The 14,236-nt window shown below is 32.9% G+C and overlaps 1 protein-coding gene across 3 annotated transcripts in view; it reads left to right on the forward strand.

Annotated features, from left to right (window-relative positions):
* The first annotated feature begins 889 nt into the window (after positions 1–889).
* LOC118181850 (uncharacterized) overlaps positions 890–14,236 on the forward strand; it is a 164,779-nt gene continuing 151,432 nt past the window's right edge. For all 3 annotated transcript variants that reach the window (XM_085809006.1, XM_085809007.1, XM_035351063.2), the window contains exon 1: positions 890–1,139. In XM_085809006.1, coding sequence (XP_085665132.1) covers positions 905–1,139 — 235 coding nt within the window. In that variant the 5' untranslated portion in view covers positions 890–904. The remainder of the gene's footprint in view (positions 1,140–14,236) is intronic.

Below are 14,236 nucleotides of genomic sequence, written 5' to 3' on the forward strand. Positions count from 1 at the left end.
TTATTTGCTAAAACTAATTATTTAAAAGTGTGTTCTACTCAAATGCAAGTTGAATAAATGAGTGTCCTGATATAAAACCTGAAATTTAATTGATTTATAAAACCAAATTAGTAACCTGTTGAACTCTTTACGTGACAGTTGTTTCTGCTGAGAAACACATAAAAAATATATTTTATAACATTTATAACCTGTATAAATTAATAAAATAATTAAAGCTGTTTTTAGAAATTTTTCCAGTCGGGAAACTGATTAATAATTAAACAGATATGAAATTATACCCCGTGTGAGAACAATGAACACTGTCCTAAAATTATTTCTGTTTTGCAAAGCTCTTTTACATAAAAATTTCAAAAACGCATTAAAATTTAAATTTCAGATTTTGGATCACTTCTTATGTGCTTATAGCCACAGTACAATATGAAGGTTTTTTTAGAACTGGTCTAAAATGGTCGTAGGTTTATGGTAAAATGGACGTTTTTACTATTTAAAACCTTTTTGTTTAAAGTGCATGTAAAATTCCAAAATGGAAAGATTTCTCTTTTATTTTTTTAATATAATATTTTATGTTCTATGGCACAGTTCATGGTTTTTAAGTTTATTTCTAGTATTTTGCAGTTCGATCTAGTTTCGTTTCTAGATCGATCTTTCTTCAAAAAGAAATGCATCTCACAGCCGCAAGTTTGGAGCATTATTCTAATGCACTTATTAAAAATACGAATTTCTAATTTTAGATCCTTTCGTGATTCATTTCGCGCGTGCTCCAAAGCAACGAACAGTAGCCTCCGGTTCCCATTTTTCCCGGGAAAATCTGTGTCGTTGGGTACATTATTGACGTCACATAAGATCCTGGTTCCTGAGTCTGCGTCGATGCTCAGACCGCCTCCCGATTGCTTACACGGAGGGTATGCATCAATCCATACCTCTATCCACAGCCTATATAAGCCGGTGCTGGAGTTTCAGAGTCTTATTCAGAGCTCTCATCTCTACGAAGATAAAACTCCGAAGAGATCGATCTGCACCTGAACCCGCTGAAATCAACACGGCCATGAATAACGGAAGGCACCGTTATCTTACCTTTCTGTACTTAACTTGCCTGGCTATGGACATCTCCGTTGCTCCGAACATCGCCCCAACTTCGCGTAAGTACGCAATTATTAAATTTACAATGCCTAAAATCACAGATCTGAGCTCTATTGCGTAATCGCTTGATTGATCCTTTATTATTTTGCAGTATTTGTTTGAAAGCGGTTCAGCAGTTTAAAAACTAAAAGGTGATTGCGTGAAACTTAAATTAACTGCTGCATACGTAACTAAAAATGAAGCTGAAGCTTCTTGGAGCGTTATAATTCAGAAAAGCGCAGGCTGACAAATGCTCAGTTTAAGGTAGTCACTTATTTGAGATTGAGTTTAAACGAAACAAACTTGCACTACAATGCACTAAGACGCCAGTGTTTTAATTTATATTTAAAAACCACTGTTCTGCGTCTCTTTTTAAAAAATATAGACGTTCAGAATTTTATAGCTTCCAAATAAATTTGTGATTTTCACCAGTTATAGCGCAGCGTATGCTGGAAAGGAAAATAGAATAATTTTAAAAGCATCTGACTGGAATTTGCAGTAGGATTTTCTTTTACTCAAAATATTACTTCCATGATTAAAATCCGTCGAATTTCGTCTTTTATTAATTTTAAGACGTAATTTTCTTCAAGATTGACCGCAAAGCACATTTTCTGAAGTTCTTGCTCCTCATAAGAATAATTTATTCATCTAATAATATTAAAATCATGGATTAATTTTCAAGTATTAACCCACAAATATTCAGACGGACAATAAAATAAATATTACAACAGTTTATTTTACGGCTTACGTAAAATCTTTACTCAGTTTGCGCCTCTTTCCTAAGAAGGCTACCAAGCAATCTGCTGGCTCAAAATTATTATAGTACAACTTCTCTTATATATTAATTACTGCCTGACTGAAGCAATTAATGCTCCTTGTACCTGTCTGAAAGGTATTTGAAATGAATATTCAGTCGATTATAATTTTTACAGTAATAAGTTAATAATGAAATAATCAATCAATCTTAGGAACTCGATGTTTAAGAAACTTCAAAATAACTTAAAATACGAAAACATGTCTTCAGTTTTTCTTTCTTACTGTCTGATATTTTTCACTTAATTAGTTTTTATAGTACAACTCACTAAACTCAGTTTCACTCACTAAATTCCCAACTACGTTATGTTCCAAACTATCAGGCGACTTAGTAAAGCAACACAGAAAAAGGTTTAAGCAACTTACCAAATCAGTCTACATTATTATTTTGACGTCCTCTGCTTGCGCGTCCCACCAAGTGTCCGAATGGTTAATTCCGCTAAATGCAAGTAATTAATTATACCCGGGTTCAAACCCAGGTGAAAGAGTACATGGTTGGTTTTCGTATTTTTCCCCATGCGGAATGTGAATACGAGCCAGTTTCTTTTAAAACGTTCTCCGCGAAGGCACTTTTCCCTCAGGCACTTAGCACTCCAGTGCTTTACCGTATTTAAAGTAATCTTACTATCTAGCTACTTGCAAGATCTAAACTAACAGAAAACTATTAAAGTAAAGTATTTAACGCCTGAAGTTTAGAAGGCAAAATTCTAGCTAACTTTGGCTCAGACTTTTTAATGCGTGAGCAACACGGCTAGCAATAGGCTAAGGCCAAACTAGCTAATTCTAATGAATTAGGCGAAAAGAACTACGTAGATCAGCATTGCTGCTAGCAGCTATATCTCTAACTTCAAGGCATTTGTATACTCGTAATTAATTTGCGTACTGGTGGGAGCCTACAAGAGCAGAAGCGACGATACAAATAAAATATAATAAGATAGTGGATTAATTAACAAAAACTCTTACAAGTTAATTATTTTAGATAATTTTCAGGTATTGAGATCTTCGAAGTTCTTTTTCAGGTAGCCAAGACTAAGGTAAGTACCGATGGAACAACTTCAAAAAAATAATAGATAAAAATTTTCATTGTTGTTCAGATTCTTAAACAAATATGGACCCTTCTTCTTTATTTAATGATTTTTCTGAAGTATCTTTATAAATCTAGAACAGTTCTGTGTGACCGTAATGCAGAATTATTTCATCTTAATGAGGCTACGCCACCCCAAAAAATAAATGCGTTAAAATAAAAACTGAACATTCACTTTTGAATAGGCATTTATTTGGCGTTCTTCATTCGTTAAATACATCGAACAGGCATTTAAGCACCTACGATATATAACTAACAAATTCAAAAGGACAATGATTCATTTAGTTAGGTAAAAATGAGAAGAGGCATTAAAATACCAAAGCTTTGGCTAGTTGGAAAAACATTTTTTAAAAAAATGGCATTAAAAATGCCTAAACTTCAGTTCGAATGAATGGAGATCATTAGCATTAAAATTTAGCACACTTAAAATGAAAATGACACAATGGCTATGCTGGTTGCAGTAAAACAATTTTTCAAGGTAAGTACGCTCATGTTGGACGCCGTCAAGTGAAGGTAAGTATCCATATGTTCATTGCAGTTAAGTAGCTTTTGAAGGTATGTATGCATATGTTAGTTGCAAATATTAATAAAGCATATAGTATTCAAAATTTTTTGTAACGATTATAAGATTTCCAGAGGAATCTCTCCGATAAGATAGCGGAGCTGAAAATCGAAAGAGAATTTTACTTTTCCATAAGTTCTGAAATCCATTGCTTCAGCTCGAATTCACCATGACAAAGTTTCTTCATAATTAAATATAAACAACCATATCCATCTTCTTTACGTTTGTGGAGCTCTTGAAACGTATTCATACCCTATAAGTGTAATAATAATTAAGCAGTGTAATAATAATTATCAATTACGATTACTATTATTACTGTTATTCAAAAATTAAACTTCATACGAACTATGAAATGCAGTTACTGTCGCAGATGGTTTAAGCGAAAAATAACTCACGTTTTTTTCCTATTTATTCAAAATACGAGAAAAATAGGAAAAGAAGTCAATCCACCTTTTTAAGAGACACCATATGGAAGTTTATATTTACATGAAAAATTAACTTTTTTTCGTAAACACGTAAAATAATAACTGCAGTTAATCGTGACGTCTAAAGTATATAAATACAATAAGTTTAAGAGGAAAAAAATCGACTTCAGGATAGCTTAGATTTTTTTTAATAAACCTCTGCCGATTTCGAAAAGAATACGACACAGTTTCCTCTTCTTACTTACGGCAAATAATTATTGCTACTGATGAAAATGGTTCTGTGTCTTATTACTTTCGAAATGGATAAAGTTTTATTCAAAATCTAAAAGCTTTTTTTTTTTTTTTTTTTTTTTTTTTGCCTTATTTTGAATTTTGCATTTGCTTGTTTCTCTTTCAGCTAGATAATGGTGTTAGTGTAATAATTTAAAATTTAAAATTTTATTAATGATGCTGAACATCTACAAAATAAATAAATGTAAATTACGGTAGTTTTATTAAATTAGGTGATTAATAATAGTTAATAACTCAAAGGGAGTTCGCAAAAGTACGAACAAGAAATTAAAACATTTACGTATGTTTAACTTATAATTTCTGTTTGTTGTTGACTTCTAGCGATTTCCGGGAAGATCCGTTTGCAAAATACTCGTGCACAGAGATGTATATGCGAATCAGCGCATGTCACTTTTCCTTAACTGATGAATCAAACTCAAATAGATACGTAGATACACACATTCAGTCATGGGGAAATTTTAAGACGGCATGATGATGTTAATACGACTAGAGGGAAATCAAAAATGTTATTAATTTCTATTGAAATACGTTTAAAATAATTGCATGAAGAATAAATTAAGGTTTTAGCGTGAGCTGTTAGAACACTATCTACCACGGCACGGGCTATAAGAGCGCTATCTTATTAATATCATGATCACCGATTTAGCCCATAATCCACACCAGCATTTACTTTCAGTTTCATTCCTATGCTTAGTTACCTTAACGCATACAGAGCAAACGTAATCAGAATATTACTCAGGTCACGTCATCATGTTCGAATCATTTAAATATCACTTTTAATCTTAAGACTAAATAAGGCAAATAGTCATTTTGCCGTATTCAGATAACCAATTCAATCCAAAGCTTTCTGCCGCCTTTGGTATTTCAGCAAGTATAACTTAAGTGTAAAGTGAATACGAGACACTTTGCATTAGAAAATCCTCCACAAAGGCATTCTTTCTCTTAGGCAGTTCGCCTTTGTGTGCTTTCCCTTATTTAAGTAACCTAACTTAATCTAAGCTTCTAAAAAAAAAAGAGACGTTCTGGCTTCGATCCTGTGGACAGCTCAAGTCCCTGCAAGGGTATATAAATTTTAGAACAGCGATTGGAGAACCTTTTTTGAGAAGTGGTTGTAATCGCTTTTTGTGTTCTCGTTCTAATCGCTTTATCTTTAAATTTATTTAATTTTCGAATTATGGAAACAACAATGACGCTGCTGAACGATAGATATCCCTAGTAATGGTGAAAACCACGAAAACAATCATGTAAGAAGCCCGTTCCGCAGTAGTAATTTTCCGGATCGTCGTCACAGATATTGACTAAATTACAATGTGACGTAAAAAGGATAAAACATTGCGTTATTAATTTATCCCAATAATCATCACATAACAATGAATAAGTTGTTTATTAATCGCAAGCTCGTTTTAATCTACCAAATTCTTTGCTGTGTTATAATTACGGCTTTTACTTTATAAATATGCTTTATTGTAAAATTGCTGAATGTTTAGCAGGAACATACTTTTAGAAGATTAAACCCATTTTTAACCCTATACACGGCAGGAGTGTGTTCAATGCATCTGATGCCCTGTTTCGTTATTTTTGTGAGAAGTAAACTCAGAAATATTACCTTCTAAAGATTCAAAAGGGAAAACCTACAAGTTAACTATATAAAGATTTTTCTTCCTTATCGCATGACTTCGTGGTGTATTCATCATAGATTGGACAGAGCTCCTAGCGCCATCTATCGACAAAAAGTAAAAACAACTATAAATAATTAATTATATAAATAATTAATTAATTATATAAATAATTAGTTAATTATAGAAATAATTAATTATAGAAATTAATAAATTATAGAAATAGTTAATTATAGAAAGAACTTTATCACCTGATATTCAGTTCACCTTTGAACTTGAGACATCCAGCTACTTTCCTCGTCGTCATCTTGGTCACACGAAATGCATCTAAATGTAGTACAATATGTTTAAGTACAATAAGTTTATGTAAACCATCATCCGTTTGCCTTCTACTACATTTCAAATCATGCCATTCAACTAAACAGAAGTAGTGCATATTATTCTTTTTTTTTTTTTTTCATATTATTCTTTTGTTTTTCGCGCATTTCGAGTTTCCTTCTTCAAGTCGACTCTTCGCCAAGAACTCGTATATTTAAGAGCAGTTGCAACTGCTAGAGGCTTTTCACCTAGTTTTATTTAAAAGTTTCCATTTCAACATAATAAAAAGAATTCTTTAGTGATTAATTTCTTTCCATCGATTAGCTATAAAATTGCATGTATTGCATGTATTTTACAGAAGTGTAACTTCGTGTCATCTTTCCTCTTGCAAATAAAATTCTCATTTCCATACTTAAAGAATCCCATTCCGGATACAAACTCCCGGGGTATACACTTTTTCTTGAGAAAGTGACTTCATATACGTTGGTTAAACTAAGAGATTCTTGAAATTTCGCACTAATCCCATCTTTCTTAACCTACCACAAACCTCTCGAGGGTATTTTCGGCTCGACAGCATTTATGTGTTCCCAGGCCGCAAAGACACTATACACTTATAAGCATCCAATTCTTCTCTGGAATTCAAACCCGGGCTCTAGGCTAGCCAGCTCTATTCCAGCATGCAAAGAGAGCGGGGTAATCAGACGTATATTTATGAGTGAGATCGGAAATTACGGCTTTACAAATAACATCAAATTAAGAGTCTAAGTTTGTGTAATCTATTCGGCATTTAGCTTTCGTTTTCTATGGAAGCTAAAGTATCTTGACATTTTAGCTGGCATTCTTTCATTCATAAAAAGGTGATTTTTTTCTAATTTGCAGTTACACCCAAACGAATGCATTTTATTGCTTTTCCATACACTAATTTATTATATTAATTTAAGAGCTACCATACGTAATGCATATATGTAAAGACAACCAAAAACTCTTGGAGTTCCAATAGTTAAGAAACTCAGCACCGGTATGAAAAATTATAAATTAGAATTCTTCACTGCAGTAAAATATTTTCTCCGAAGAACTATGGAAATCAGCAACCGGAAAAGGACGCTTTGTCATCTTCGCGTTTAAAACGGAACACTTCTTCTTCCGACTATATACAGAAAAGTGTAAACCTTACATACTTGAGCTACAGACTGTTGAAAGCACTTAAGACCAAAAGATATATCTCTACGGTAAAGGGATTAAAATGCTGGCAAAAAGAAACCAAAGACTGCATTCAGTTTTTACCTGAGGCAAATTTTACAATATCTATAAGATCAAGAAGAACGAAAAATGCATATTCGGTTGGAAGCAAAGACTAAATAAGGCAAATAGTCATTTCCATATTCAGGTAACCAATTCAATCCAAAGCTTTCTGCCGCCTTTGGTATTTCAGCAAGTATAACTTAAGTGTAAAGTGAATACGAGACACTTTGCATTAGAAAATCCTCCACGAAGGCATTCTTTCTCTTAGGCAGTTCGCCTTTGTGTGCTTTCCCTTATTTAAGTAACCTAACTTAATCTAAGCTTCTAAAAAAAAAAGAGACGTTCTGGCTTCGATCCCGTGGACAGCTCAAGTCCCTGCAAGGTTATATAAATTTTAGAACAGCGATTGGAGAACCTTTTTTGAGAAGTGGTTGTAATCGCTTTTTGTGTTCTCGTTCTAATCGCTTTATCTTTAAATTTATTTAATTTTCGAATTATGGAACCAACAATGACGCTGCTGAACGATAGATATCCCTAGTAATGGTGAAAACCACGAAAACAATCATGTAAGAAGCCCGTTCCGCAGTAGTAATTTTCCGGATCGTCGTCACAGATATTGACTAAATTACAATGTGACGTAAAAAGGATAAAACATTGCGTTATTAATTTATCCCAATAATCATCACATAACAATGAATAAGTTGTTTATTAATCGCAAGCTCGTTTTAATCTACCAAATTCTTTGCTGTGTTATAATTACGGCTTTTACTTTATAAATATGCTTTATTGTAAAATTGCTGAATGTTTAGCAGGAACATACTTTTAGAAGATTAAACCCATTTTTAACCCTATACACGGCAGGAGTGTGTTCAATGCATCTGATGCCCTGTTTCGTTATTTTTGTGAGAAGTAAACTCAGAAATATTACCTTCTAAAGATTCAAAAGGGAAAACCTACAAGTTAACTATATAAAGATTTTTCTTCCTTATCGCATGACTTCGTGGTGTATTCATCATAGATTGGACAGAGCTCCTAGCGCCATCTATCGACAAAAAGTAAAAACAACTATAAATAATTAATTATATAAATAATTAATTAATTATATAAATAATTAGTTAATTATAGAAAAGATTAATTATAGAAATAATTAATTATAGAAATTAATAAATTATAGAAATAGTTAATTATAGAAAGAACTTTATCACCTGATATTCAGTTCACCTTTGAACTTGAGACATCCAGCTACTTTCCTCGTCGTCATCTTGGTCACACGAAATGCATCTAAATGTAGTACAATATGTTTAAGTACAATAAGTTTATGTAAACCATCATCCGTTTGCCTTCTACTACATTTCAAATCATGCCATTCAACTAAACAGAAGTAGTGCATATTATTCTTTTTTTTTTTTTTTTTTCATATTATTCTTTTGTTTTTCGCGCATTTCGAGTTTCCTTCTTCAAGTCGACTCTTCGCCAAGAACTCGTATATTTAAGAGCAGTTGCAACTGCTAGAGGCTTTTCACCTAGTTTTATTTAAAAGTTTCCATTTCAACATAATAAAAAGAATTCTTTAGTGATTAATTTCTTTCCATCGATTAGCTATAAAATTGCATGTATTGCATGTATTTTACAGAAGTGTAACTTCGTGTCATCTTTCCTCTTGCAAATAAAATTCTCATTTCCATACTTAAAGAATCCCATTCCGGATACAAACTCCCGGGGTATACACTTTTTCTTGAGAAAGTGACTTCATATACGTTGGTTAAACTAAGAGATTCTTGAAATTTCGCATTAATCCCATCTTTCTTAACCTACCACAAACCTCTCGAGGGTATTTTCGGCTCGACAGCATTTATGTGTTCCCAGGCCGCAAAGACACTATACACTTATAAGCATCCAATTCTTCTCTGGAATTCAAACCCGGGCTCTAGGCTAGCCAGCTCTATTCCAGCATGCAAAGAGAGCGGGGTAATCAGACGTATATTTATGAGTGAGATCGGAAATTACGGCTTTACAAATAACATCAAATTAAGAGTCTAAGTGTGTGTAATCTATTCGGCATTTAGCTTTCGTTTTCTATGGAAGCTAAAGTATCTTGACATTTTAGCTGGCATTCTTTCATTCATAAAAAGGTGATTTTTTTCTAATTTGCAGTTACACCCAAACGAATGCATTTTATTGCTTTTCCATACACTAATTTATTATATTAATTTAAGAGCTACCATACGTAATGCATATATGTAAAGACAACCAAAAACTCTTGGAGTTCCAATAGTTAAGAAACTCAGCACCGGTATGAAAAATTATAAATTAGAATTCTTCACTGCAGTAAAATATTTTCTCCGAAGAACTATGGAAATCAGCAACCGGAAAAGGACGCTTTGTCATCTTCGCGTTTAAAACGGAACACTTCTTCTTCCGACTATATACAGAAAAGTGTAAACCTTACATACTTGAGCTACAGACTGTTGAAAGCACTTAAGACCAAAAGATATATCTCTACGGTAAAGGGATTAAAATGCTGGCAAAAAGAAACCAAAGACTGCATTCAGTTTTTACCTGAGGCAAATTTTACAATATCTATAAGATCAAGAAGAAAGAAAAATGCATATTCGGTTGGAAGCAAAGACTAAATAAGGCAAATAGTCATTTTGCCGTATTCAGGTAACCAATTCAATCCAAAGCTTTCTGCCGCCTTTGGTATTTCAGCAAGTATAACTTAAGTGTAAAGTGAATACGAGACACTTTGCATTAGAAAATCCTCCACGAAGGCATTCTTTCTCTTAGGCAGTTCGCCTTTGTGTGCTTTCCCTTATTTAAGTAACCTAACTTAATCTAAGCTTCTAAAAAAAAAAGAGACGTTCTGGCTTCGATCCCGTGGACAGCTCAAGTCCCTGCAAGGTTATATAAATTTTAGAACAGCGATTGGAGAACCTTTTTTGAGAAGTGGTTGTAATCGCTTTTTGTGCTCTCGTTCTAATCGCTTTATCTTTAAATTTATTTAATTTTCGAATTATGGAACCAACAATGACGCTGCTGAACGATAGATATCCCTAGTAATGGTGAAAACCACGAAAACAATCATGTAAGAAGCCCGTTCCGCAGTAGTAATTTTCCGGATCGTCGTCACAGATATTGACTAAATTACAATGTGACGTAAAAAGGATAAAACATTGCGTTATTAATTTATCCCAATAATCATCACATAACAATGAATAAGTTGTTTATTAATCGCAAGCTCGTTTTAATCTACCAAATTCTTTGCTGTGTTATAATTACGGCTTTTACTTTATAAATATGCTTTATTGTAAAATTGCTGAATGTTTAGCAGGAACATACTTTTAGAAGATTAAACCCATTTTTAACCCTATACACGGCAGGAGTGTGTTCAATGCATCTGATGCCCTGTTTCGTTATTTTTGTGAGAAGTAAACTCAGAAATATTACCTTCTAAAGATTCAAAAGGGAAAACCTACAAGTTAACTATATAAAGATTTTTCTTCCTTATCGCATGACTTCGTGGTGTATTCATCATAGATTGGACAGAGCTCCTAGCGCCATCTATCGACAAAAAGTAAAAACAACTATAAATAATTAATTATATAAATAATTAATTAATTATATAAATAATTAGTTAATTATAGAAAAGATTAATTATAGAAATAATTAATTATAGAAATTAATAAATTATAGAAATAGTTAATTATAGAAAGAACTTTATCACCTGATATTCAGTTCACCTTTGAACTTGAGACATCCAGCTACTTTCCTCGTCGTCATCTTGGTCACACGAAATGCATCTAAATGTAGTACAATATGTTTAAGTACAATAAGTTTATGTAAACCATCATCCGTTTGCCTTCTACTACATTTCAAATCATGCCATTCAACTAAACAGAAGTAGTGCATATTATTCTTTTTTTTTTTTTTTTCATATTATTCTTTTGTTTTTCGCGCATTTCGAGTTTCCTTCTTCAAGTCGACTCTTCGCCAAGAACTCGTATATTTAAGAGCAGTTGCAACTGCTAGAGGCTTTTCACCTAGTTTTATTTAAAAGTTTCCATTTCAACATAATAAAAAGAATTCTTTAGTGATTAATTTCTTTCCATCGATTAGCTATAAAATTGCATGTATTGCATGTATTTTACAGAAGTGTAACTTCGTGTCATCTTTCCTCTTGCAAATAAAATTCTCATTTCCATACTTAAAGAATCCCATTCCGGATACAAACTCCCGGGGTATACACTTTTTCTTGAGAAAGTGACTTCATATACGTTGGTTAAACTAAGAGATTCTTGAAATTTCGCATTAATCCCATCTTTCTTAACCTACCACAAACCTCTCGAGGGTATTTTCGGCTCGACAGCATTTATGTGTTCCCAGGCCGCAAAGACACTATACACTTATAAGCATCCAATTCTTCTCTGGAATTCAAACCCGGGCTCTAGGCTAGCCAGCTCTATTCCAGCATGCAAAGAGAGCGGGGTAATCAGACGTATATTTATGAGTGAGATCGGAAATTACGGCTTTACAAATAACATCAAATTAAGAGTCTAAGTGTGTGTAATCTATTCGGCATTTAGCTTTCGTTTTCTATGGAAGCTAAAGTATCTTGACATTTTAGCTGGCATTCTTTCATTCATAAAAAGGTGATTTTTTTCTAATTTGCAGTTACACCCAAACGAATGCATTTTATTGCTTTTCCATACACTAATTTATTATATTAATTTAAAAGCTACCATACGTAATGCATATATGTAAAGACAACCAAAAACTCTTGGAGTTCCAATAGTTAAGAAACTCAGCACCGGTATGAAAAATTATAAATTAGAATTCTTCACTGCAGTAAAATATTTTCTCCGAAGAACTATGGAAATCAGCAACCGGAAAAGGACGCTTTGTCATCTTCGCGTTTAAAACGGAACACTTCTTCTTCCGACTATATACAGAAAAGTGTAAACCTTACATACTTGAGCTACAGACTGTTGAAAGCACTTAAGACCAAAAGATATATCTCTACGGTAAAGGGATTAAAATGCTGGCAAAAAGAAACCAAAGACTGCATTCAGTTTTTACCTGAGGCAAATTTTACAATATCTATAAGATCAAGAAGAAAGAAAAATGCATATTCGGTTGGAAGCAAAGACTAAATAAGGCAAATAGTCATTTTGCCGTATTCAGGTAACCAATTCAATCCAAAGCTTTCTGCCGCCTTTGGTATTTCAGCAAGTATAACTTAAGTGTAAAGTGAATACGAGACACTTTGCATTAGAAAATCCTCCACGAAGGCATTCTTTCTCTTAGGCAGTTCGCCTTTGTGTGCTTTCCCTTATTTAAGTAACCTAACTTAATCTAAGCTTCTAAAAAAAAAAGAGACGTTCTGGCTTCGATCCCGTGGACAGCTCAAGTCCCTGCAAGGTTATATAAATTTTAGAACAGCGATTGGAGAACCTTTTTTGAGAAGTGGTTGTAATCGCTTTTTGTGCTCTCGTTCTAATCGCTTTATCTTTAAATTTATTTAATTTTCGAATTATGGAACCAACAATGACGCTGCTGAACGATAGATATCCCTAGTAATGGTGAAAACCACGAAAACAATCATGTAAGAAGCCCGTTCCGCAGTAGTAATTTTCCGGATCGTCGTCACAGATATTGACTAAATTACAATGTGACGTAAAAAGGATAAAACATTGCGTTATTAATTTATCCCAATAATCATCACATAACAATGAATAAGTTGTTTATTAATCGCAAGCTCGTTTTAATCTACCAAATTCTTTGCTGTGTTATAATTACGGCTTTTACTTTATAAATATGCTTTATTGTAAAATTGCTGAATGTTTAGCAGGAACATACTTTTAGAAGATTAAACCCATTTTTAACCCTATACACGGCAGGAGTGTGTTCAATGCATCTGATGCCCTGTTTCGTTATTTTTGTGAGAAGTAAACTCAGAAATATTACCTTCTAAAGATTCAAAAGGGAAAACCTACAAGTTAACTATATAAAGATTTTTCTTCCTTATCGCATGACTTCGTGGTGTATTCATCATAGATTGGACAGAGCTCCTAGCGCCATCTATCGACAAAAAGTAAAAACAACTATAAATAATTAATTATATAAATAATTAATTAATTATATAAATAATTAGTTAATTATAGAAAAGATTAATTATAGAAATAATTAATTATAGAAATTAATAAATTATAGAAATAGTTAATTATAGAAAGAACTTTATCACCTGATATTCAGTTCACCTTTGAACTTGAGACATCCAGCTACTTTCCTCGTCGTCATCTTGGTCACACGAAATGCATCTAAATGTAGTACAATATGTTTAAGTACAATAAGTTTATGTAAACCATCATCCGTTTGCCTTCTACTACATTTCAAATCATGCCATTCAACTAAACAGAAGTAGTGCATATTATTCTTTTTTTTTTTTTTTTCATATTATTCTTTTGTTTTTCGCGCATTTCGAGTTTCCTTCTTCAAGTCGACTCTTCGCCAAGAACTCGTATATTTAAGAGCAGTTGCAACTGCTAGAGGCTTTTCACCTAGTTTTATTTAAAAGTTTCCATTTCAACATAATAAAAAGAATTCTTTAGTGATTAATTTCTTTCCATCGATTAGCTATAAAATTGCATGTATTGCATGTATTTTACAGAAGTGTAACTTCGTGTCATCTTTCCTCTTGCAAATAAAATTCTCATTTCCATACTTAAAGAATCCCATTCCGGATACAAACTCCCGGGGTATACACTTT

This window comes from Stegodyphus dumicola, chromosome X2 (assembly GCF_044657685.1).
Source record: "Stegodyphus dumicola isolate Sdum_Otavi_A_Nest chromosome X2, ASM4465768v1".
Lineage (NCBI taxonomy): Eukaryota > Metazoa > Arthropoda > Arachnida > Araneae > Eresidae > Stegodyphus > Stegodyphus dumicola.